Below are 24,577 nucleotides of genomic sequence, written 5' to 3' on the forward strand. Positions count from 1 at the left end.
GGCGGCGGCGAGGAGCGGCGGCGAGGAGCGGAGCGGAGCGGCGATGCCCGAGGCCACCCGGCTGTGCGCCGGCAGCGGGGCGGAGGCGGGCTCCGACAGCCCCATGGAGAGCGAGGCGGCCACGGCCAACGGCCGGCGGCGGCGCAAGGTACCGGGGGTACCGGGGAGCGGCTCCGGGGGGGGTTCCGCGACCGTTGTGGCCGGGCCGGGCCGGGCTGGGCCGGGCTGAGCCTTCCCCGCCCCTCAGAGCTCCGCTGGCGGCCGCCTCAGGCCGGGCCCCGCCGTTGTGCTGCGGTCCCGGGCCGGGCCCCGCGCTGCCCTGAGCCGGGCCGGCCACGTGCGTGGCGGCGTGGCCTCGGCCAGGCCCCCGGGAGGCCTCGCGGCCGCCCCGTAGCCCGGCCACAACGCCCCCGCCGCGGCACCGGGGCTGGGCCCGGCCGGAGAGGTCCCCCCAGGGGGCTCCCGGCTGCTCCCGAGCCCCCCCCCCCGCCCCGGTCCCAGCGCCGCGTGTGCCGCCGTCGGGAAGCCGGCTCCCGGCGGCACATGCGCGGAGGGGGCGGGATTTGGGGTTTTTTCTTCTTTAGGGGAGGGTTTGGGCGAGTTACGTGAGCCCCCGGTGGCCAGCCGGCTCTTGTGAGGCGTTTTTCCGTGCTGCCTCGGTGCCCCGTGGCTGGGTGAGGCGCGGGTTGGTGCTGACGGGCGTGTCGTTCCCCAGAAGGAGAAGAAAGAGAAGAAAGCCAAGCGGCGCGACAAGGCTCAGAAGAGGAAATCGCAGGCAGATGAGAGCGAGCAGTCGGAGGATGAGCTCGGTTCGCCCAAAGTCAAGAAAGCAAAGGGCAGAGAGAAGCAAAACGGTGATGCCGGAGGAGAGAGCCCGGAGAATGCCAGGTTGTCTTCCCTCCCCCTTAAGGCTGCCCGCAAAAAGCAGCCCAGTAATTCCAGCGAAACGTCAAGTGGGGACTGTGACAGCGACCAAGAGCAGGTAAAAGTAATAACTGATTAAAAGTAATAACTGGCTTACCAACAGCTAGCAGGTCAGCTTTCAACTCCCATGCTACAACAAGGTTAAATTTAGAACACGTTATTTCTCTTTTTTTTTTTTTTTCCTCCTTCCCTCTCAATCAATGAGAACTGTGCAGGAAATTTTCAAGCTGCTTGGCCTGCCGTTGCTGTCGGTTATTTGCAAAAGTTCTAAATTTTGAAAGCGTTGAGGTTCTAGATCAGCGCGCCATGGTTTCCTCCCTTCAACAGTCCGGTGCTGTTGTAGCTGTTGGCAGCTGGTGGTGAGCTGCAGCGAGAGGGTACTTTAATGGGATTCAGCATCACAGGATGTGACTGTTGTTTACTGTTTGTGTTTTTTTTGTGGTGATTGATGCTTCACAAAGCACCCAGCGTTACCATGGATAGGTTTGTTTTCAGCACACTTAACGTTTTAGTCAGTGTGCTGCTACAGTGTATATTGTGGTGATGCAGTAGGTGAATTTGATGATTGACCTCAATTTGTTGCTCTTTTGGGGATCAACTTGTGTACGTGTAAATTTCTGTGCTGTGTTAGGAAGTAGGAGGTTGGCTAGCAAGCTATATTACAACCTACTCTGCTTGGCTGTCAGTAATTGCTTAAAATATAGTCTTAAAATGGAATTAAAAGCTATTGGAGTTCATTTATTTATTTTCCATTATTATAATATTATATTTGAAACTGCCTTAATTTAAATTAGAGACCACTTTCGTCTAACTGAAAGATGATAGCGAGCAAGTAAAACAAAGAAGGCTGTGATATAGTTACTGAAAAACTGACCTTCGTCTACGACACCAGTGTGCATGCCCATATCCTAAACTTTCTGATCGTCATCTGATCCTCACATGTAAAGCTACTTGATTTCTTGTTTACCCAACAGGAGATGACTGAAGAGCAGAAGGAGGGTGCTTTCTCCAATTTCCCTATTTCCAAAGTGACTGTTGAGCTTCTGCAAGGTAACTTGAAATAACAGATATAAGCTCAGAAAACGCTCAGAAATTTTTGGTTAAAAGTTATATCATTGCAAGTAAAAGAAAATCAGATATTTAGCATCACTGACAAGAGTTGTATGATTTAATATGAGATTGAGAGGAGAATTGATTTTGACTAGCATTTTATTTGAAGGTAAGAGACCTTTTTATTTTTTTTTTTTTAGCTAGGAGGGGAGCGTTACATAAATAAAATCATGATGTTTAAAGACTTCTATTATAGGCTAGTAACTTCTGTCCCAGCTAGCTCTCTCTGGTGGTATGAAGCAGGGGAGAGTAAGAGAGGCAGTTTTAGGGTGCTTGTTAAAAATGGCTCTGCGGTTACACGAAGCAGTGGAGGAGATGATATAGTCCTGACTTACTGTAGAGTTGTGGGATATTCTGCTTGGGATGGCCTCTGAAATGTACGTGAGAAGACTTTAAATGTGATTGTGCTAAGGAAGTCTGTTCGCATTGTCACAGCTCGAGGAGTGACGTACCTGTTCCCTGTGCAAGTGAAGACCTTCCACCCAGTGTTTTCTGGCAAAGATGTAATTGCTCAAGCACGAACTGGAACAGGGAAGACATTCTCTTTTGCTATTCCCTTAATTGAAAAGCTTCAGGCAGACTCGCAGGAAAAAAGAAGAGGCCGTGCACCAAAGGTAACTTAGAATGCTGGTTTTGCTGTTGTCTAATGTCCGAGTGATTCACAACGTTAGCCCCCTGGAAAAGTTGTTCACATTTGTGCAGGGATAAGCTAGCTCACATTCTTTGCAAGCTTTGAAAGCTTCTTTGAAAGTTATATTCACTGGGGCTTTGTCTGCATCCTGTGATGCCTCATGCCCTCCGACTGAGATTAAAGAGCACGGTAGCTCTATCCACTCAACAACTGCTTTTTCTGCTTACAGGGAGAAAAAACTAGAGGGGTTCGATGCATCTCTAGATAGTCTTGGCCAGCCATCTTACCTGTTTCGCCCCACTGGTCACTGGATGATTGTTTTTTCTCCCAAGTTAGATCAAAATAACAACTCTCTTGATTGATAATAGCTGTCTGCTTAATCATGTTTTTTTTTTTAAGCACATAAATAGCAGGAGATTTAAAAAATTTAAGTAGGACCACCGCCAGATGTTAAAAATCCTGCTCCAGAGAATGCAGATTTAATTATGAGCTGTCTGCTTTCTTCTCAGGAATGTTTATTTTACCAAAAATCTTACGATACCTTCCAAAACTAGAAAGGCCAATGCCTATTGTCATTTCACCGTGGAATTTTTTGTCAGCTTAATTCATCTTGTCACCCATCTCACAGGCTACCTAAAAGTTATTCCATAACTAATACTAGCTGTTTTATCTGCATCTGGCCGTCGTGTTGGCTGTCGCACTGGGAACACTGACTTAAGATTCAGTGCAGTCTTGCAGAGAAGGGAAAGCTTTCATCAAGGGAGTTAGGAATATCAGAAGAGAACAGATTTCAGGCCTTTATCCAGCATAGTATGCTTCTTACTTTTTTATAACGTGTGTCAATGATGAAAGATATAACAGGACAAGGATCTTAAAGGTCCTTCTGTCAAGCCTCTGTTGCTAGAAAGTATCAAAAAAAAAAAAAAAAAGCTAAAAAGCTTACCCAACTTCTTCAGTCTTGTACTCACACAATATATGCACATGCAGAAGATCTGTAGCTGATCTGATGTGTTCAAAAGCTGCAGTTTAGAAACTGCAGTGTGTTTCCTAATCTTTGTTTAGATAACTCTTATACGTTTTTTTTTGTTGTTGTTTTTTTAATGGTATAGTGGTTGGGCCTAAACTGTTGGCTAAAAGTCTAATGTGTTTTGGTAGAAGCTGTGTTGAGAGAACACCTGTTTGTCATCCTTCTATCTAGGTACTGGTTCTTGCTCCAACAAGAGAGCTGGCAAACCAGGTTGCCAAAGATTTCAAGGACATAACGAGAAAGCTCACGGTAGCTTGTTTTTATGGAGGAACTCCATATAATGGACAGAGTAAGTGACACATTGCTAATAATTGAAATGTCAATTGACTGATGTGTTTAAGAAATGCACTCAGGTCTTACCAAATGCAGCCTTTAGCTCAAGCCCTGGGGGGCAATCATGGGTTATTCAGTGAGTGGCTCAGAATATCTCTTTATGATGGGAAATAACTATAGCTTTCATTTAGCGTCTTAACGTTCCTTGTCTATTGACGTACATTTAACCAAAGTTACTGTGTCATGTTTATAAGGAGTCAATATATATTCATATATTATGTGTATAGGATGTCGTTAGGGATATTTTTTTTCTTTTTTCCAAAAGGACTTTGTGGAAAAAATATATTCAATAATTCAGATAGTCAGAAGTGTGTTTTTTTTTTTTTTCTTAATCTGGTTAAATTAGTCAGATGACTTGGAAAGATCTAACTATTTCCCAAGCATGTTCAAACAAGCTCTTTGCTATGTAATTTAAGTCATGAGGAGAAGCAAGGGAGATGACGAATCTCTTTTTTCCGTCAGGGAGAGCAGCAGAACTTCTGTCTTACCAATTTTGTTATTTTCCCAGTTTTCTCCTCCTCTTCATCACTTGTTATGTTTGTTAGGAAAGTACACGAGTTGTTTAAGAAGCTGTTGATTCATTATTACTTGGCTACCGTGTCTCTCTAATGTATAGAATGCTCATTAGTCCACTGCTAACTCCTTTTCTGCTCTTTCCTGTTTATCAGTTGATCTCATTAGAAGTGGAATTGACATTTTGGTTGGGACACCTGGTCGAATCAAAGACCATCTTCAGAACGGCAAGCTAGACCTCAGCAAGGTGAAACATGTTGTCCTTGATGAAGTTGACCAGATGTTGGACATGGGATTTGCTGAGCAAGTGGAAGACATTTTGCGAGTTGCGTACAAGAAAGGTAATCTCGATAAACAAATAGTAGGACATGTAAGGAATCTTTTAGTCTGCTAAAACCAAAGAATATTCTTCTGAAAGTTGTAATGTGGCTTTATTTAGAAGGACTGAAAAGTGTATTCTAGGAAATGTACTGTACATGTATAGTGTCAGAAAGTGTTGTGAAACTGGGAATCACTCATAGGACCTTCACAGAGCTTAAAATCCAATACCTAGGAGCCTGTAGGTAACTTTCTTTGGCACCTCTTGAGAAGTTTTTCTTGGACTCTTTCCAGTTGAAAGGAATTAGAAGCTTTTTACCCTTTTTATCACTTGAAAGCAGGCTGTATTTTATCTCTAAGTAACTTTTTCCTCTAATCTTGAAAAATACTTTTAGTTTCAAGAGTACTTTTCCTTGGTGTTGGTAATGCATGAATTGAAAAAAATAATTTTCCTTCTGTCTTAGATAGTGAGATTTGACCTTTGCAAGATTTGTAATAAGCGTGTAATGAACTAGTATATGTCCATAAAATGAAAGATATTAAGGTTGTGATTTTTTTTTTTTTTGTTTTAAGATTCTGAAGACAATCCCCAGACGCTACTGTTTTCTGCAACTTGCCCACATTGGGTGTATGATGTGGCTAAGAAATACATGAAGTCTAAATATGAGCAGATTGACCTAATTGGGAAAAGAACTCAGAAGGCTGCTACAACGGTAGAAGTGAGTAATCTGTCTAATGTCAGTGTTTTCAGGCCTCATCCCTTTCCCTTTTCAACACAAATGGTCATCCGTTGACATAAATGGTACCATCTAAGGTACTTTATCAGGGGTGATGTTGAAAGTTTGTTTTTAGAATGAATTTTTAGGCGAAGGACACATTACAGCTACTCAAACTGTTGCTAGGTTTAGAAACTCTCATATTCTCACAGTATCTTCTAACCTTATAGGCATCTAGAGCAGAGCGACAATCCAGTTATCAGTTATGTTGATATTCAGAGAGAAATTCAGCGTGTCTGAATCTCTCTGAATTGTGAGCCAAAGGCATGCATCTGTGGACTGTCATTTTTTCAGAATCACAGAATCACCTAGGTTGGAAGAGAGCTCCAACATCACCGAGTCCAATCTACTTTTTACTGTAATTATTTCACTTAATATTAGACTGATCATGTTGTACTTGTAAGGGCCATAGGGGTTTTGCATGTTCTGGGAATGTTTTGCCCATCAAGAAGCTGTGTAACTCGTTAGTATTTCTGTGTTTTCAAATTTGATATGCTTTAAAGAAACTTGTGGGTTTGGTGTAAGCTAAAAACTGGAATTCTTTTCCACAGCATTTGGCTATAGCGTGCCACTGGTCTCAGAGAGCTGCAGTTATTGGAGATGTCATTCAGGTCTACAGTGGCAGCCTTGGGAGGACCATTGTCTTTTGTGAGACCAAAAAGGATGCGAACGAACTGGCTCTGAATGCTTCAATCAAACAGGTATTTCATCATCTGTATTAGGTAACACAGATAGATCGACCCTGTACTGATATTAGACCTTCGCTGAATAAGTTTTGGAGAGACTTTGAAAGTGAATGATGCGGGCTTTTGCAGGTGGTCAGATTGTTTTGAACCTGCAAAACCTTAAACAAATGGTTGGAAGTTCTCAGCATTATAGTTTTCAGGACTAGGCTGCTCTAACAGATGCTGGACTACAAAGGGTTCTTTTTTCTTAAGAAAAAAATGTCTTTTCATTGATGTTAAATGAAGCAGTTGTGAGCTGTTTTGTTTTTCTTTAGAGAGAACTGTCTCTCTTGGATTAAAACACGGAAACAAACTCGGAGAGCTGCTAGGATGACAGGTCGTGGTACTGGAATAGCAGCTACTGAGCTAGGATGCTGATGTTAATTAGTGTAGTCAGGAGGCCCCAATTAGTGTTTAGAGCAGTAGTACACCAGAGGCTCTATCTGTGTCTCATTAATGTATTTGTTAGCTGTTTCGAAGAGTTTAAAGATGCATGCGCAGGAAGAATTCCATCTGCCGTGTCCTGTGAGTGAGCTGCAGTTTATTCCTGAGGTTTGTGGTGCAGCACACTAGAGCACGCTAGCACTGGTGGAATACAACCTGCTGATGGAGCGGTGCAATGTTGATACGTTGTGGCACTGGCCCTGCATGCTCCTCTTTGGTGGTGGTATCACAGCAACTACTTCTGGATGTATTTTCACCAGGGAGATGGGTTAACTTCTGAAAAAGCTGTAGAGTATTATATTCCTACGGAAAGCAGAACCTTTTTCATCTGCCACAGTTGTGTTCGGGAGTGTTTCTCCCGCACTCCTAGATGCCCTCACTAGCAGCTAAACCTGAGCGTGGAGCCTTATCCTGCGTTATTGGTGGTGTTAGTGATATCATAGCTTGCACAGGCAATGCAGAGCTCTGATCTTGGCAGGTAAGAGAGGAAATCATTAGATGTTTCTGGTTTTGCATATTGATGTTCACTAACAGAATATATGCCTCTTCCATTTGTAGGGCAACATTAATCTAAAACTGTGAAGAAGTTTTTGAATTCTGTGGTGTCTGTAGGATTGTTTTAGTATTTTTGTTTTTTTTTAATCACTTTGTTTACATGAGGAAAGTGTGAAAATCAACTACAGAAAAGAGGTGAAAGGAAGTGGAAGGAAGAAAAAATGATTTCTGTACGTTTTAGTCTTTGCACTTGTTGCTGCTGTGATACAGAAAGAACTTTCAGAATGTTTAGATAAAAACACCCTACGGTTTACTTTCTTAAGTAGTACTTATGTTTTAATCCTTTAATTTGTAGTGGGGGAAATTAATATTCTAAGAGGGATTAAAAAGCAACACAATTTTGGAAAAGATACCTAAACAAATACGTGAAGGCCTGAGAACATTATTGGAAATGGCTTGCTTTTAAACAGCTAAGCCTTGCACAGAGGATGTGGGTGGAAAGCTGGGGCATAGTTGTTTTCATAGGTCACAGTAGTTAGAGGTGGAGGTAAGATATATGTTGCTGTTGTTTCCATACCTTTGTTAAAGGTATTTGGTACATGAATAAGAAGCACTGAGGAAGTATCGTAAGACATCTAAAGTATAAACTGGCAGTGTAGTTCTTCTGTATCTTGCTATACAGTGTGTTCCATATACCAAGATATTGTTACCAAAAGTGACCATGAAAGGGAGAACTGTTTTGAATTTTGGTACAGTCCTATAATGATACTGTTTCTTTTCTTCAGGATTGCCAGTCATTACATGGTGACATTCCTCAGAAGCAAAGGGAGATCACGCTGAAAGGTTTTAGAAACGGTGCCTTTAAGGTTCTGGTTGCAACCAATGTAGCTGCCCGGGGTTTAGATATCCCTGAAGTTGACCTGGTTGTACAAAGTTCACCACCAAAGGTAGGTTGGGTGTCTCATGACAAAAGTCTTGATAGTATAATGATAATTGTCTTGTTTTCAGATAGTAAATGTTGTCAAGTGATGGTGTTCACTACAGAGTTTATGAGCATTGCATTTGAGGGTAGAGAATGTCCTGATATACAAAAGTAGTTTATTTGAGGATTTTTCAGTGTGCATCAGTCCCTAGAATATGTAAAGATGCTCCTTACGATGCTGCCTTGTAAGGCTGTCTGAAGCCTCTCACTGCAAGGCCGTATATGGTATTTGCAAGTCTGGAAGCAGTGAACAGTGGGGAAAAAAGCTTTTTGTTTTGCAAGAATGATTAATGAAGTAGGGGCACATGTGAGAAGGAGACCCCAGCAGTCGGAACATTGGCCGAAGTTATGAGGGTTTACAAGAAACTCAGTAACTGTGCTCACAAGTTGATATGCAAGACAGGGAATTGAGTTGTTAGAGGTGCACACACTTAATGTTTTCTCATGTTCTCTCTGGTAATGGCAAAACAAGACCTAATTGAGCTGTGCTCGTGATTCTGTCTTTCCAACCATGCTTTCTGGGGATTTATGGGAAAGCTTATTCTTCTGACTTAAGTGATATAATGGTTTTTAATTTAATTCTCATTTGTAATTACTGTGCATTGTTCAGGCTTATCAGTAATGACTTCTAATTTATATGAATGCAATGAGTTGATTAAATTGCAGTGATGAGATAAGTCATAAGGCTATTTATTTTGAAGGATGTGGAGTCCTACATCCATCGCTCTGGACGCACAGGACGAGCTGGCCGGACTGGGATCTGTATCTGTTTTTATCAACGAAAGGAAGAAAATCAGTTAAGATACGTGGAACAAAAAGCGGTAAACCACAGTTTTCTTCTGTTCATGAGCACCCAAATGTAATGTGTTAGGGCAGCGCATAAAATCCTCATCTCACGTTTTGTTCATGTAGCTCAATGACAGAGTACACCATCTAAAGCATCCCGTTGAGGTTCAGTTACCTTGCAGAGTTTGGGTATGTTGTAGGCTGCTGTGAAGCAGGCACTGCACTGCAGATTCTCGTGCCCATGCTTTTTCAGCACATGCCATAAGACTGTACTCGTGGAAATGAGAAGGGGAGGCTGGGGGGAATGCTAGCAGGTTTTCCATTTAGTGTTCACCCTGGTTTATGTGATCAATGATTTTCAGACATGCAGCTTTGGTATCTGTTACTTCCCAGCACTATTCCATACAATAGTTTTTCTCACTAAGCATTCAGTTAAGATGAGGTGGTTTAGTCACAGACATGTAAAACTTAGGCTTGCCTTTAGAAAGGCAACATAACTCATACTTTAATTTTAGTCTGGTTTACTTGCATTTATAATTCTGTTTAGAATTTGTAGGCCTTCATTTTTGCTGGAAAGTATCAAAATAGTCTATTCACTTCTGTTTAAGGCCAGTAGATCACTTAAAAACCATTTATGTGCCAGGTCAGTTTAAGTTATTTTCCTGTAATTATAACCTTGTAATTTTTACTAACAAAGTAGGGATTTGAAAACTTAAAAGCACAATAAAAAAAAATAAGATTTAAATGGTTGTTTCATTGGAGTCCAACGCTGTTTCTTTAAAAACTGAATTATTTATAGTTTGCAACTTTAATTTGTATTTTGCTTTATGAATTTCAGGGCATTTCATTCAAGCGTGTTGGTGTTCCTTCTGCAACAGATATAATAAAAGCTTCCAGCAAGGATGCTATCAGGTGACTCAAGCCTTATTGTATCTTCTTATCTTTTTAGTTCATAAGGGCTGTTTTAGATTGTTCATTGCCATTTCGGAGCTCATCACTATTAAAGTCTTGGACTACTATTCTTATTTATGCTCCAAAGCTAAGTAGATACCTCTGTGTGATTTTGTTTTTTTGTTCTCCTTGACTAACAATTTTGGTTGGTTTTGTTTAGATGTCTGGATTCTGTTCCGCAAAGCGCTATTGATTATTTCAAAGAATCTGCACAGTTGCTAATACAAGAAAAGGGACCAGTTAATGCTCTGGCTGCAGCTCTAGCACATATTTCAGGTGCTACTTCAATTGAACAGCGCTCCCTGCTGAACTCGGATGCTGTAAGTGCATATAGCTTAATGTTTGTCCTGAATTTGAAGAAAAAAATGAAACAACCACAAAAATACCTGTATTTTGTAAAAATAATTGTCTCCTCATTCTCCATATGGGAACTAAGAATATAGGGGCTATAAATATGTATGTTTGCCTGCAACTGGAGCCATTTGAAAATGTAGTTTATAGACTAAATCAGCAGGTTTCTCATGTCTGATAGATGAGCTAAAGCCTATTCCTCTGACTGAATGGAATATGCCCAATTTCTTATTCTTTAGGGATTTGTTACAATGATACTGCGCTGCTCTGAAGAAATAAACAACATGAGCTATGCTTGGCGGAAACTTCGAGAACAGCTTGGTGATGATGTTGATAGGAAGGTGAACAGAATGTGCTTCATCAAGGGAAGAATGGTAAGCTTTTTTTTGAAATTTTATTTCTGCTACTGTAAGAAAGTTAGAGCAGAGTGGATAGTTGGGCTTTTCTTCCCCCATTCCAGACTCTGATAAAGACATGATCCTCTGACTCATGGGGCCTCAATCTTATTAGTGGTCAAGCCTTATTAGTGGTCACCTCAGCAGCTTTAGGGCTCTGCTCCCCTGATACCTCCTTAACATAAATGTGCATGTCCAGAGGGGTAGCAGTACAGGTAAAACATACAAACTGTGTTGCTGTGTAATAGAAGCATAAAAATCCACATGAAAGGAAGTAGACTGTGCATTTTGGAAGTAACAGAAGGGGGGAGAGATGTGAAAAAAGCAGGTGTTGGTGGTATCTAGTTCAGCATATCATCAAAATCCTAGCACATCTATATGCCAGTACTGAGGATACCCACATGTGGTAAACTAGAAAGCTTGAAACAAAGGGCAACCTACACTTCAGCAACAGTTCAAAGATTATTTAAAAAATAAAATAAAAATTTTAGCTGCTGTGTGTATTCTCTTTTACATTTGATCTTTGTGTAAAAGTTAACCTGCATGTCTTGACTTACAAATTTCATATATAGGTTTACAAGGTTTCCTGACAGGACACTTTAATTTTAAATTTGACCTTGAGGGGATGGTTCTTTATGCCAGTGAACTATTTGACTGTTTCTGAGCTTTTCTGATGTATCCCTCACACTTAGTATTCAATGCTGTCTTAATTGGTGAGATTTCTTTTATTGCCATTGCTTCTATCCCTCTGATCACAGCCTTGTTTTACGCTTGATGTGCGGAACACAGTCTTTCCCTACCTGATGGCTTTCCCTACCTGAGCTGTAATTGATAGTCAAATTGCTCCTTCAGACAAATAGTTGCTTTTTAACATATGACTTATGGATTGTACTTAACCTGTATGTACTTAAATCTGTATGTAGCTTATTGTACTTAACCTGTTTAATTTCAGGAGATCTTTAGTCTGAACCTAACTGTTCAATTTCCTGGATGTATACATTTCTTAGTATAGAAAAAAAAATCTGCTTTGAGAGAATTTACAAAATGTGTGATGCAGAAGCTAATAGACCACAGTTTGGAGTGGAGAGGGTGATAAGCTTGTTAAAGAACAAAATCCATGAAGTACTGGCTATGCAGAGAAAAAGTATTGTATATCTGAGCAAAAAACATTAAGGAAGTACAAGTATTGGTGATTTGTGAAAAACTGATGTAACTCTTCCAATGTTCAAAGATTTTGAAGCATCCTAAGTCAACGTAATAACTTGGAAATGTAAAACTTCAGTTTAATACCTAGGTCTGTAGGTTCTGTTATACTTTTTAGTTGCAATCAATTCAAAGGTTAGATTTGTATCCACTGAAATTATTTTCTCTTTGTAGGGTGTTTGCTTTGATATTCCTGTGGCAGACCAAAAGGAAATAGAGGTACGTACTTCACTGGAGTTTCTGCTAACAGCAGCCTGTAGATGATGCTGGCTGTACTAGGTTAGGCTGAAAATGTTATCTAGCTTGTATCCTGCCTTTTCTAGTGGCCAGAAGGGCTGGCCATAAAGGAACAGAGGAACAGAACAAATAGACAGTGTCCTTTTCCTAAACTATTCCTGCCTGCAAAAATGTGTAGCTTGAAACATTTCTAGTGAAACAAATGGTGACATGAACAATCTACCCCTTCTTATTGCTGCTGAATTGCTCTCTGTAGGTAACGTGTTTCACTTAAAGATCCTTTTTTCCATTCCGCCCCCTGTTGCTTTTCACCCAGAATCTTCTCCCCAGAAAAGTGAATTTGAGATCAGGTTTTAGTCTGGCAGAGTTAGCATTCCCGTGCCAGAATTCCCTAGTCTGTGGAGATCCCTCTGCATCTCCATACCCTCGTACCCCAGCATTTGTTCCTAAACCAATTTTTAGTTCTGGATTAGAGGGGGGGATCATGGATGGGAGGGTGGGAACTGTTGGATCAGTAATAATTCTAGTGGTATCCCTAATAAGTGGGAGGTGGGGGAAGAGTTTACTGGTAAGGGCTGCTCTGTAAATCTCTAAAGTGGGTTTTGATTCTGTTTTATGGTATTTGAGGCGCAGTCAGGTAGCTGTAGCTTTGATGCTTAGTTTTGAAACTAGTACTGACAAACAAACCTGAATACCCTATATTTGCTAACAGACTTTTCCTTGTTGTTCAATTGAGCAAATATAATAATTAGGAAATGCACTGTATTTGCGTTTCTGGAATATAACTTGATACATGTGACTTTGTTGCACTAGGGAAAATGGGAAGACTCAAAACAGTGCCGTTTGTGTGTGGCGAATGAATTACCTGAGTTAGAAGAAACGCAGCGAGGAGGAGGAGGAAACGGCAGAAGCTTCTCCGGCTCCAGGAATGGGGGGCGGCGGGGCGGCTCTGGAAGAAACAGATTCAGAGGCAGAGGCCAGAAGCGGAGTTATGACAGAGCCTTTGATCGTTAACTTCGACAATCCCAAAGTGGGAAAACGGAACTGCAGTATTTTATAAGATGTTAAAATAGGCTGTTCCTGGGCGTTTGTACCACTTTGAGAAACTTTCAGTTCTTTTCTTCAGTACTACTTTGGTCATAAGCAAGATCATGTTCATTTTGGGGGAAAAAGAAGAAAAAGCAGGTGTTGTTTCCTTTCTTTCGCATTTGCCATCCCAGCCGTGTGACACCTCAGTCCATGTTCCGGAGGACGGCTGTCACATCCAAACCTCTAGCCTGGCTCATCGTATAATGTATAGATCTTACCCGCTGGCCAAACCTGTACATTTCCAGAAAAAAAAAAAAAAAAGACGTAAAAAATAAAATGTTATTTTACGAAGTGCTGGTGTCTGTCGGTTTTAAGGCAGAAAGGGGAGCGGCGTGAGGCGCGCTGTGCTCGCTGAGGCGCTGCCGGGCGTCCCGGCGGGCGGTGCGGGCGGAAGGGGCGGGCGGCGCCGGGCTGTGGGGCCGCATGGGCGGCGTGTGGGGCCGCGCTGCCCGCCTCGGCGTCCCCGCAGCCTCCCGGGCGGCGGCTCCGAGCTGCGGCCGGCAGCGGGGGCTGTGCTGGCCGGCGGCGGCCCGGCCGGGCCCGCTGCTGCTGGTGGCGGCGGCGGCGGCGCTGCCCCGGGTCTGGGCGCCTCCCTTCCTGCGCGCCGGGGCGGGGCGCGGCTCTTGGTGCTGCCCCGCTGGAGCCCGATCCGCTGCCGAGCTGTGCGGGGAGCGCCCCGCAGCCATGCCCGCCGCCGGTCCTGCCGCCAGCCCCGGGGAGCCGCAGGCGCCTGCGGCCGCCGAGCCGCTCCGCAGAGGCCGCAGGAGGAAGGCGAAGGTGGGAGAGGGAGGGAGGGAGGGAGCGGGGCTGCCCGCACGTGGCGCCCCGGGCGGCCATTTTGTGCCCCCCGCGCTGAGGGGGGCGCATGGAGGGCGCTGAGGGGACGCCTCGGGCGGCTGACGGCTGCTTTGTGTCCTCAGGGTGAGAGCGCCGAGAAGAAGCCGAAGCGCCGGGAGAAGCTGAAGCGCCGCGGCCAGGCTGAGGGCGACCAGGCGCAGCCTGAGGAGAGCGGGCTGGGCGATGGCGAGCTGCAGCCGCCCCTGCCCAAGAAGGCGAAGAAGCGGCTGAAGAGCAGCGGTGGGGCTGAGGAGAGCGGCACCGTGGGGCTGGGCAAGCCTTCCTCGGCTCTGAGGGATGGCGAGGCTGCCCAGAGCGTGGCCAACGACGAGGTGGATGGAGAGCACGACGGCGACTCCGAGGTAGCAACTGCCCGCAGAGCCCTTGTCTCGCCTAGTTGGTGTCCTGGTGGTAACGAGTTGGCTTAATAACGTGCTGGGCGCCATGTGGAGACGCGGTGTGTGAGGAGCATTTGGCTGCTGCTGTAGGTAGCATTAGGTGCTGCTCTCCTTAGGCTCAGAGCAGCAGCTTTGGGGAGCCCCTAGCGCGATGCACCCAGCTGTGGTGGGTGATTAAGGTGCAGCAGCACGTGGAGCAGCACGTGGCAGCTCTCTGCGTGTCCTGCCTTCCTCCTCGTGGCAAATGCTAAACTGTTTGGAGTGTCCGGCAGCGGAGGAGGCTGGCTAGCAGGAAGCAGCTTGCATATATTGGCTTGTCTTCCCATAGCAATTCATTCTGTGTCCGACAGCGCGAGGGTTTCTTCCTGATTGCACAAGCAGATCCCATCTGAGAAACGTGCACTGCTTTGTGCTCTGATGGCACTTTCTCTCTGGAAGGCTCTGCGAAGAAGTATTTGGCAGGGAGTCTGGAAAGCATGGTTACTTAATTCCGTCTCCTTGAGATCTCCTTGCCCAGATTTGGGGCGTCTGGAGCCCCTGAGCCCTGTATACACGTGTGAGTGGGCACTACAGCTTGCCACCCTGTGTCTGAGTCCTTCCACATGTAATTTTCTCTCTCGTGTTTAATATGGAAATGTTAATCCAGGGTGCTTTTTGTACGTGGGTATAGTGATGTCACCTCTCTGATCTTTGAAGCAGAAAACTGAATAATGACTTTTAGCTACCTATCTAATGGCATGCAGAGTTAAGCTATTTGTGTAGCGTACCAAGGAGATTAGGTTTGCTCGGAAATTTCTGCTTAACATAGTAAATTCTGATACCAAATATATTTTGCTCACAAAAAGTTTCCTGATTATTATTTCAGTTGAGCCAGTCGAGACTGACAGCAAGTAGTTTCTGTTTTGTGACATGCTGAGCATAACTGTATGATGTGATGGGTCACAAATACGTGGAACGAGTGTTTGTTCCCATTCTTTTGCTATGGTGCACGTGTATCTGACTTAGGGATGAGATGACAGTATAGATGGGTTTGAACATATTGCAGGTTATAAGCAGGAAGATTTGGTAGCACAGAGTTCATGCTGATTTAAAAACATGATTTACTTGTATGAATTTCTTGTACCCTGTGACTGGTGCAGCCTGTGTCACCTTGCCTTCTGATACAGTGTGGCTGGATTCGAGTTGCCTGCTTTACAGCGATGACATTTTTGTTTCTGAAGTACCTGCATTTCAAGGCCTTTCTTTTCTTTTAATTAGAAAGGAGGTAGCTGGTACAACTGTGCAATAAAGCAAATACACAGCTTTTCTTGTGTGGGTATGTGGGTTATGCTATTTGATCGTATTTCAGGACTAATAAGTTTTCTTTTATCCTTTTAGGAGCTGACAGAGGAAGCAAGAGAAGGTGCTTTCTCCAATTTTCCTCTCTCCAAAAACACCATCAACCTTCTCAAAGGTTAGTTAACGTGGCAAAATAAATTTCTGTAGGTGTTTGTTAGGATTGTGCTCTGTGACTACTCACCTTTGCATTTGGGGGTGGAATACTTGATCTAGAGTAGGAGTGAAAACCAACAGGTGTGTGTGTATTTCTTCTAACTTGGTACCTCCCATGGCGTGCAGGATTTGTCAGGATGTGACTCACGTACTCAGGCTAGTTCTGTGTGAAGGCTCCTAACTGTTAGTCCAGTTTGCAGCAGATTCAGCAGCACTTAACCAAATCTCTTCGGATTACCTTGCAGCTCGAGGTGTGACGTACCTGTTCCCTGTGCAAGCGAAGACTTTTCAGCCCATATATGACGGCAAAGACCTAATTGCTCAAGCTCGGACGGGAACCGGGAAAACCTTTTCTTTTGCCATTCCACTGATTGAAAAACTTCAGAGCGTCACACAAGATGAGAGAAGAGGACGTTCACCAAAAGTAACTTACCACTTAAGGGCTAGCACCAAAATCTTTGAGTAGGGCAGATTTCAAAAGTGATTTTGTAAATGCTTTGTGGACTTGTTTTTCCTTTATTTGTGTTCCTAATACTGAACACTTTCCTCAGGCCAGGAGCTACAGTGTGGCTGAGGTTTTGTAGCATCTCGGTGATAAAACGTTTCGTATTTGAGGTTCCTTATGATGTCCAGACTCCTGTCCTCAGGAATTTGGTGTGTGGCTTTGGGGTTCAGTCCCCTGCCTCTGTAGCATTTGTGTCAGCTGGACTCTTCAGAACTCAGTGAGGTTTTCTTACTGTAAGTTTGGTGATGATAATTTTGTTTTTCCCCTGTGTCTGGAGATGCAACTGAATGGATTCAAGGGGTATTTGCGTTTTTACTTGAGCATGATATTGAATCTATAACCAGGTATCTGTAATCAGATATCCTATTCCCACATCAATGAGATGTGTGTATTTATCTTGTGACTGAAAAGCTGTGACAGTCTACAGATCCGTTGCCTATTTTATCCTTCTTTATTTTAAAGATGATGGTGACATAAGATTTGAAATACTACTGTCCGAAAGAGTTCTAGGAATTAAATCATTTATCACTTTGTTCTTAAAAGGAAGCATGGGTGAAAGGAAAGATACTGGAGGAGGGCAGGTAGATGGAGAGGGAGGGTACATGGCTGGAGTACTTCATGCTGTGTATCATGTCAGATCTTACTATGCCAAATTGTCCAGTGACTGTTTTTGTCCTTTCACGTTGAACTGTGCCTTTGTTGCCTTCAGTAATTTTACTGAAGTGTCTGTTTTTTCTGGTGTTAAGAAAAAAAACATCACCATTCTACATCTTAGTTATCTTGTAATGCGACAAGTGTAGCATAAAAAGGGGATTACAAACTGGCAAGAATTGGAGAGCAACAGGCAAAAAATCAGAGCAGTTCTGCAGCGTGGCTTCCTTGTCTGACATGAAGTAAATCCTGTTCTTTTGCATCCTTTCCCGAGCACAGCTACATTTTTGTCTTTTCTTTCTCTTTCCAGGTGTTGGTTCTTGTCCCAACAAGGGAACTGGCCATTCAGGTAGCCAGAGACTTCAAGAATCTCACAAAGAAACTGTCAGTGGCTTGTTTTTATGGAGGAACTCCATATAAAGCACAGTGTAAGTAAACACTAAAACTCATGGATGGGAGTTGTCTTCCTCCAAATGTATTTCGTGAGTAAAACTGGCTTTTTTCCCTGTCAGAGTTTCACTTCAGGCAGCCATGACATTGCTTTCAAAGGAATTACACAGCCTGAGTTGAATTATTTCCAATAAACCGTCATTAAAAAAAAAGAAAAAAAAGATTATAGGTCTGCAAGTGTCTGATCCTCCTGATTACTTCTTTATTGTGGGTTTATGCATGTTGTAAGTGGACATACACTGGGACTGGATGAGTGTCCAAGGACTGTATGTGCAGGTGGCTCCATAAATTTCCATAGAAGTGACTGAAAGAAATAAATAATTTAGCTAAAAAAAATCAAGCTTTTTTTTTTTTCTGTGATAAAGCTATGGAGGTTTCTAATGCCATCACATGGCAGTAATGCCACAGTGCTTCTATGCAGAGACAAAAGCTGCAGGAAAGTGCAGCTTTTTGGTTAGAAGGTTAGAAGTTTTGCTGTGTACTGGTTGTTTTTTTTTATTTTATTTTTTTTCCTCTGTATTCTGACACAGTTGTTTTTGTCTCTTTTCTTGCAGTTGATCTCCTTAAAATTGGCATTGATATTCTAGTGGGAACTCCTGGGCGGATCAATGACCACATTCAGAATAGCAAGCTGGACCTTTCCAACGTGAAGCATGTTGTTTTAGATGAAGTTGATCACATGTTAGACATGGGCTTTGCCGAGCAAGTAGAAGAAATCTTAGGATTTGCTTATAAAAAAGGTAAATGCAGATATTAGGAAAAGAATAGGGGACGATGCAGAAAACACAGTTATACTATCCTCAAAACTGGTGGTGCAACCTGGGTTGAATCCTTTGTGTGATGCTAGTATAAAAGCCCGGAGAAAAGGGTAGGATTCAGAGCAAGGTGTCAGATGGCTGATGGGCTGGAGTTACATACTTGGGAGGAGAGAGGAGGAAAAAAAGGGGAAGGAGGGCGAAAGAGGAGAAGAAAAAACCACTATTTTTTTAGGTTTTACACAAAGCCCTAACGTTCCTCATTCTGAAAAAGATGACTGGGTTTAGGATTAGTTGATCCTTGTACAAGTAATCTTCTAAAAAAGGAAATCTGTATAGGTTTTATAAGAGTTATAATTCATCCTTTAAAGCTTTTTGTCACAACTGGAAAGGGAATAGTACTTTTGCAATGTGTGTTTCTATCTCTCTGATCCTGTGGAGCTATGGAGGTAGGTTAAACTTTTTGAAGATCCCCTTCATTTGTTAAACTGTTCTTATGAGGAGTTGTCTATCTGGTTTTATATTTTTTCCCATGATTTGCAAAGTGTCCTTTTTAGCCCACTGTTCTCCCTTTGTATGTAGCCCTACTGTCCACAAATAATAAGTATTGGAACACTGGGCAAAGAGGGACTGAGCTTTTCAGGTAAGAGAGGGACTTCAGGCATGGTGTGAACTATTTTAGCTGAAGATCTGGATGAGTCTTGCATTTCTTTTAGGTGAGGTGAAGGATTCAGCGTAGTCAAGTTCAAATTACTGTAATCTTGCCTTTGGTTTCTAAAGGGCTTTAAAAATATTTTAATCACTTCTGAGTTTTATTGTAGTTGACTTACTGCACATGTACACTTCTCAATTTGAGAGAATTCAAATTGATTTTTTAAAAGAATTGATTTTTTAAAATCAGACCTCAAGTTTGAGTCCGCTGTGATGTCTGAAATTGGTGGTCTTTCCTGCCAGGTTCTGAGAACAACCCTCAGACGCTGCTGTTTTCTGCAACTTGTCCGCACTGGGTGTACGATGTTGCAAAGAAATACATGAAAGATGAATATGAACAGATCGACCTGATTGGCAAGAAGACCCAGAGGACTGCCACCACTGTGGAAGTGAGTGAGTCTGGTGCAGAGTGCTATGGTGCTGAGAGCATGTGGCCTGGGTGAGATGGGTTCTGCAGTGACTTTCCGAAGTGGAAAGTGGGGGTGTGGAATGACTTTTTTCTTGATTGACACCTGAGTTTTTAAAGCAAAGATTTCACTTAGGGCCTGTAGTTGGCAATTTAAATAATAAAGTACAAACATACTACAGTTGAATTAATTGTGTCTGCTTCTTTCCCAAACAGCACTTGGCTATACAGTGTCGTTCATCTCAGAGAGCAGAAGTTCTCGGGGATATCATTCAAGTCTACAGTGGGAGCCGTGGGCGAACTATCATCTTCTGTGAGACCAAAAAGGAGGCAAACGAGTTGGCTTTGAATTCTTCTCTCAAGCAGGTACTGGGGTCAACAGAAAGCAGCAGTTAAAGATACTCAGGGGTTGATCATCCTGGAAGAAATATGAGGTTGGAACCATGTGGATGGAGTTGTTTCTGTGTGTGTTCTTAAGATGTCTGAAATCCATGTCTAAAAGTAGAGCTGTGCATTTAAAATACACTTGTGGCTGTTATTATGTGATTATTGCTGTGGCTTTAAAATCATGCAGGACCAGATCAATGGAAAATACGCAGCTAATGCTGAACAACCAGGAAATACTGTCTCTCTTTCCAGCAGTGGGAAGGCATGTTTTGCCCAGTATTTGAAAAATGTCACATACAAAATATCTTGAGATATTGCAGGCTACACTTCCTCATTAAATGACATCGTAACGGTTTGTGTCTCTGACAGGATGCCCAGTCATTGCATGGTGACATTCCACAGAAACAGAGGGAAGTTACCTTAAAGGGCTTCAGAAATGGTGTGTTTGAAGTTCTGATTGCAACCAATGTAGCTGCCCGTGGTTTGGATATTCCTGAAGTTGACCTGGTTATACAGTGCTCACCACCAAAAGTAAGTCATTAGGGGAAAAAGAAAGTGCCTGTTTGTTTGTTTGTTTGTTTTTGTGGCAGAATAGTTGGGAGTTCCTTATTTTGCCATGTGTATGTTCTGATTCACCAATTAAGTGGATTTTTTTACGTGCAGCCCTACAATTTTCTAGTTAAGCTTTTATATTTGAGCTCTGATTGAAGTAAAAGCTAGGCTTTTCTGTTACTCTGCTAAGTCTTAGAGTAGCTTTTGACATTGTTTCAGTATTCCTGAATCCTTTCTGAACACTTTTAGATGGAGTTTGTAACAATACTAAAATACTCTTGTAGCTTTTTTCTTTTGGGAACTCCATTGGAGCTTTTTACTTTTAAAAATGTGTACTAATAGTATTTGTTAAACCCAAGGTATTACATCTCCAGTGGTTAGTGTGTAGATAAAAGTTTGGGTATAGAAATGTATCGTTCCTTAGGCTTCTGAATTAAAATTTAGCTTGCACTTTTTGCTCGTACATTGTATAAATGTTGATGGTTTAAATTAGACAAATTTTTTTCACGTTAATATGAATTTTTGAAGGATGTTGATTCCTACATCCATCGTTCTGGACGCACGGGTCGAGCTGGCCGGACTGGGATCTGTATTTGTTTCTATCAGAGAAGAGAAGAAGACCTGCTGAAACAGGTTGAGCAGAAAGCGGTAAGTTCTGCTTTGGACTTCTTAATGAAATGATTCAGGTCCTAAGAAGACAGTGGTACTCTTGGACTTTGTAACCACAAGCTGCTGAGGGCTGCATGAGGTCAGCATGGGAGTGGGTAGGTCTGAAATGCTGGTATTTGTTAAGTGTTGGTAAATGATTTTGTATCAGCTTATTCTAACGTCTCATGAGTTTTTCCCATGCTGGCAGTACTCTGTTACTGGCAGGAGGCAGACTGTGACAGGAATACATGAATGAGACCATGCCTTTTGTTACAGTCTGCTTATATATTGGTGGAAAGTAGCTCCAGATTAACCAAGGCAGCGACTTCCAATCTTTATTCTAGCTTGCTAGCTATTCTAGCTTTACTTTTTAAGTAAAGACTGTTGGGGCTATAAACAACAAATGAAAGAGGTCCTAGTAATGTGACTCAGGTAGGGTTGAACGTGTGGAGTGCTGAAAATACCTTTAACTGCAATTTGCTTTCTTTCAGGGGATTACGTTTAAGCGGATAGGTGTTCCCTCTGCTACAGATATAATTAAAGCGTCAAGTAATGATGCCAAAAAGTAAGTTTCTCTGTCTGTTCTTAAAAGACATGTAGAGTTCATGCCAGCAGCAATGCTGTTAATGCAATTTTAAAGAACAGACATGTATGTGAGCATCTTTCCCTGTGTAGTAAAAGTCAGCTGCTTGCATGTGGACACTGACTAGTTTTCTTAAGATGATATCAGTAAACCTGTGTGCTTGAATGTCAGCCTTTTCATAGAACGTAATCTTCTGTTAAATCCTTGCTGAGATTGACCTGTGTTTAGAACATCAGTAATCTATCAAAGGCAGAACAAGAAATTACTGTCATGTGGGGAAACTGGTTCTGTCTGCTCAGATGGTATACAGTAGCAGTGCTTAAAGAGCAATACTTTGTAAAATGAAGAATTCCACTACAGTAGTGAGTGTACTGTAGCCCCATCCTGTGTTTTTCTGTCATTTTATTGCCAAGGGTTGTTGTGCTTTTTATTCCATGCAGCTCTGTTTACACTTGCTGCCCAGTTGGTGGAAATTGCATTGGCAGATTTTTGTCATTAGCGAGATGATTGGCATGGTGTTGGGTTCACCGTGTACTTAAAAGCGGTGGGAAGTGCTGGTGTACCAAAAACAGCACTAGAGAAGTAACTGTTCTCAGTTTCCCAGCTTATTCTTATTCCTTCTCCCAGAACTAACCAATTTGATCAGCTTTCCCTGAGAGCAGAAAGTGCCTTGCTCCAGCCCAGCAGTGGTATTGTAGTGGTTTGTTCCTCTTGTGAACTAAACACAAGGGATCCTCGGATCTGCTAGCAACACTTCCTGAACCTTTCCTTGCTGTTTTTATCAATGCTCTAGGTGTATAGAGGCCATTCCTCCTTTTGCAATAGACTACTTCAGGCAGTCGGCTCGAGAGCTCATAGCGGAAAAAGGAGCGGTTGATGCCCTGGCAGCAGCTCTGGCCCACATTTGTGGAGCATCTTCCATACAGCAGCGCTCCTTTCTCAACTCAACTGCGGTAAGCAGCATTATACCTGCAGTAATAAGAGTGGATAAACAAATCACTTGAGTCCAGTGCAACTGTGGCATTTTCTCTTAAGGCTCTTTCAGTAGGGTTTCTTACAGCTGTTACCTCCTTCTGTTTTGTTTCTTGTTAACCGAACTCAGCTCTTACTTGCCCACTGCAGGAAATCTAGAAACTTGAGATCATTTAGTAAATTTTCATGTAATGAGACCTAAAAGAATTGCTCTAGAGATCTAAGTAACAGAAGACTTTGATACTATAAAAGAACTTAATGAAATTTCACAAGCCGATAGGTTGGTTCTTGCTGTTGTTGTTTTCCTTTCTCAGGGAGCATCTTGCATTTCTGCATATTTCAAGCAGGTCTAACATACAATTAATTACCTGATTTCAAAGAAATCCTGGCAGGTGAAAAGTACAGTCCTCCTTTTTCCTGATGCATCTGGGGAGAACTTGGCACAGTTTATTGTGTAGTAATACAGTTTCGGAAATAGCATGTGACTGGACTGTACTTCTCGTATCATTTTTTTAATGCCCTTGGCAGCTGTAACTTTATTTATTGAATAAACATCTCTGTTTCTGGCTAAAATACAGAAATGCTATTGGATTTTCATATCAATGGGCACTCCTAGGTAAAATGTATACCTTTAGCTTAAGAGGCTTTTTAGTTGCTTTACTTCTGGGAAGCTGGTCCCTTAGGATTCTTTCAGGTTCTTGCATAGTTCATTATGGTTAGTCCAACGAAACGTATTTGCAAATGTCTTCCTCTGTTTCTTCTGAAGGGCTATGTGACCATGGTGTTAAAGTGCTCAATAGAAATGCGTTCCATGAGTTACGCCTGGAGAGGACTAAAAGAACAGCTTGGTGAAGAGATAGATGACAAAATATCTGCAATGCGCTTCCTTAAGGGGAAGATGGTAAGATGGAAGCCATCCTTTGGGAAGGAGGGATGGTGGTGTGGTCCATGTGTGTGTCGGTATATATGGCCAGATTCTACAGGCGTTGGGACAGGAGTTCTGAAGTACCAGTATAGAAGTGTTCATATCTCAGTTGCATGTGCTGCCTGTCTGGAGTTTTGTTGTCTTGGTTATGTTTCTGGAAAGCAAATGCCTATTTTTGGTTTTTAATTACTTTTTTCTCCTATAGGGGGTGTGCTTTGATATCCCTGTTAACGAACTGAATCACATACAGGTATGTTGTTTTTGGAACCTTTGGGGGGATAAATGAAGTTAAGTGTTTGGTGATTGTCATACATCAGATTGAATATTGGGTGGTTTGGGGAGATCAGGTTTGTGATTTAACAAGGACATTGCACGGAGAGATTGCAATGAGAGAATACTCATTTCAGTGCTCATCCTATAAGCTGATTTTCATTAAACACAGTCATATGTTCTTGGCTGCTCTGGGTTTTGATCACTCTGGTGTATTGGAGAGTTGCGGCACTTAAAAGAGTTTTCTGTGGACTTCAGTTCTTTTTGTCCCTTGGTTGCTCTGCATGGCGGTGATTTGGGAAGGAGATGATGTGGGAAGGCTGTAGTTGATGCCTGTCCTTTTGGGGCTCTGCCGAGCTGTTTTATCATGGCTCGGTCTCGCCGGGAGGTGCTGGTGCATTCGGTGCCATCGGGCTAACAGTGGCGGGCGTGACGTGGGGCTGCTGTGTTTGCAGGAGCGGTGGCAGGACACCCGGCGCTGGCAGCTGGCGGTGGCGAAGGAGCTGCCCGAGCTGGAGGAGCAGCCCCAGGAGGGGAGCCGGGGACCCTCCAGGTTCGGGGACGGCGGCTTCAGGCGCAACGGCAAGTTTAACGGCGGGAGCTGGGGACGGCGCTTCAACAAGTCCTCCGATTAACCTCCGCCACAGCTACGGGACTGAGCTGGTTTTTACCAAAAAAATTAAAAAAAGTTTTAAAAAAAATAATATAATAATACTAAACGGGGCGCTCCTGCGTGTGTTTCCTGA

General features: G+C 42.9%; 2 protein-coding genes across 3 annotated transcripts; both read left to right on the forward strand.

Annotated features, from left to right (window-relative positions):
- The first annotated feature begins 8 nt into the window (after nucleotides 1–8).
- On the forward strand, nucleotides 9–13,581 carry LOC311439415 (nucleolar RNA helicase 2-like). 2 transcript variants are annotated; one of them, XM_084525046.1, is made up of 15 exons: nucleotides 9–148; nucleotides 716–982; nucleotides 1,899–1,974; nucleotides 2,470–2,648; nucleotides 3,864–3,981; nucleotides 4,694–4,879; nucleotides 5,430–5,575; nucleotides 6,184–6,333; nucleotides 8,082–8,243; nucleotides 8,980–9,099; nucleotides 9,903–9,976; nucleotides 10,176–10,335; nucleotides 10,606–10,740; nucleotides 12,139–12,183; nucleotides 13,015–13,581. In XM_084525046.1, exons 1-15 carry the CDS (start codon nucleotides 44–46, stop codon nucleotides 13,213–13,215), a joined length of 2,124 nt encoding a protein of 707 aa, XP_084381172.1. In that variant the 5' UTR covers nucleotides 9–43; the 3' UTR covers nucleotides 13,216–13,581. The 2 variants fall into 2 exon arrangements, with proteins under 2 accessions (XP_084381172.1, XP_084381173.1); XM_084525047.1 differs by having other exon boundaries at nucleotides 719–982.
- Nucleotides 13,582–13,713: 132 nt separating this feature from the next.
- LOC311439413 (nucleolar RNA helicase 2-like) lies at nucleotides 13,714–24,550 on the forward strand (the record flags this gene model as incomplete). Its single annotated transcript, XM_084525042.1, has 15 exons — nucleotides 13,714–14,067; nucleotides 14,211–14,489; nucleotides 15,903–15,978; nucleotides 16,262–16,440; nucleotides 17,483–17,600; nucleotides 18,177–18,362; nucleotides 19,332–19,477; nucleotides 19,711–19,860; nucleotides 20,251–20,412; nucleotides 20,962–21,081; nucleotides 21,573–21,646; nucleotides 22,458–22,617; nucleotides 23,403–23,537; nucleotides 23,767–23,811; nucleotides 24,287–24,550. The coding sequence occupies 15 exons, from the start codon at nucleotides 13,714–13,716 to the stop codon at nucleotides 24,464–24,466; spliced, it is 2,364 nt and encodes a 787-aa protein (XP_084381168.1). The 3' UTR covers nucleotides 24,467–24,550.
- Nucleotides 24,551–24,577: the final 27 nt, after the last annotated feature.

This window comes from Aythya ferina (genome assembly GCF_964211825.1).
Source record: "Aythya ferina genome assembly, chromosome: 7".
Classification (NCBI taxonomy): domain Eukaryota; kingdom Metazoa; phylum Chordata; class Aves; order Anseriformes; family Anatidae; genus Aythya; species Aythya ferina.

What these genes read in the sequence shown, in the direction of transcription:
- LOC311439415 (XM_084525046.1), top strand. Translation starts at nt 44, where the DNA reads ATGCCCGAGGCCACCCGGCTGTGCGCCGGCAGCGGGGCGGAGGCGGGC. An exon ending in GAAGAGGCCGTGCACCAAAG is followed by an intron (nt 2,649 to 3,863) that starts GTAACTTAGAAT and finishes CCTTCTATCTAG; the next exon opens with GTACTGGTTCTTGCTCCAAC. An exon ending in GCGAGTTGCGTACAAGAAAG is followed by an intron (nt 4,880 to 5,429) that starts GTAATCTCGATA and finishes TTTTGTTTTAAG; the next exon opens with ATTCTGAAGACAATCCCCAG.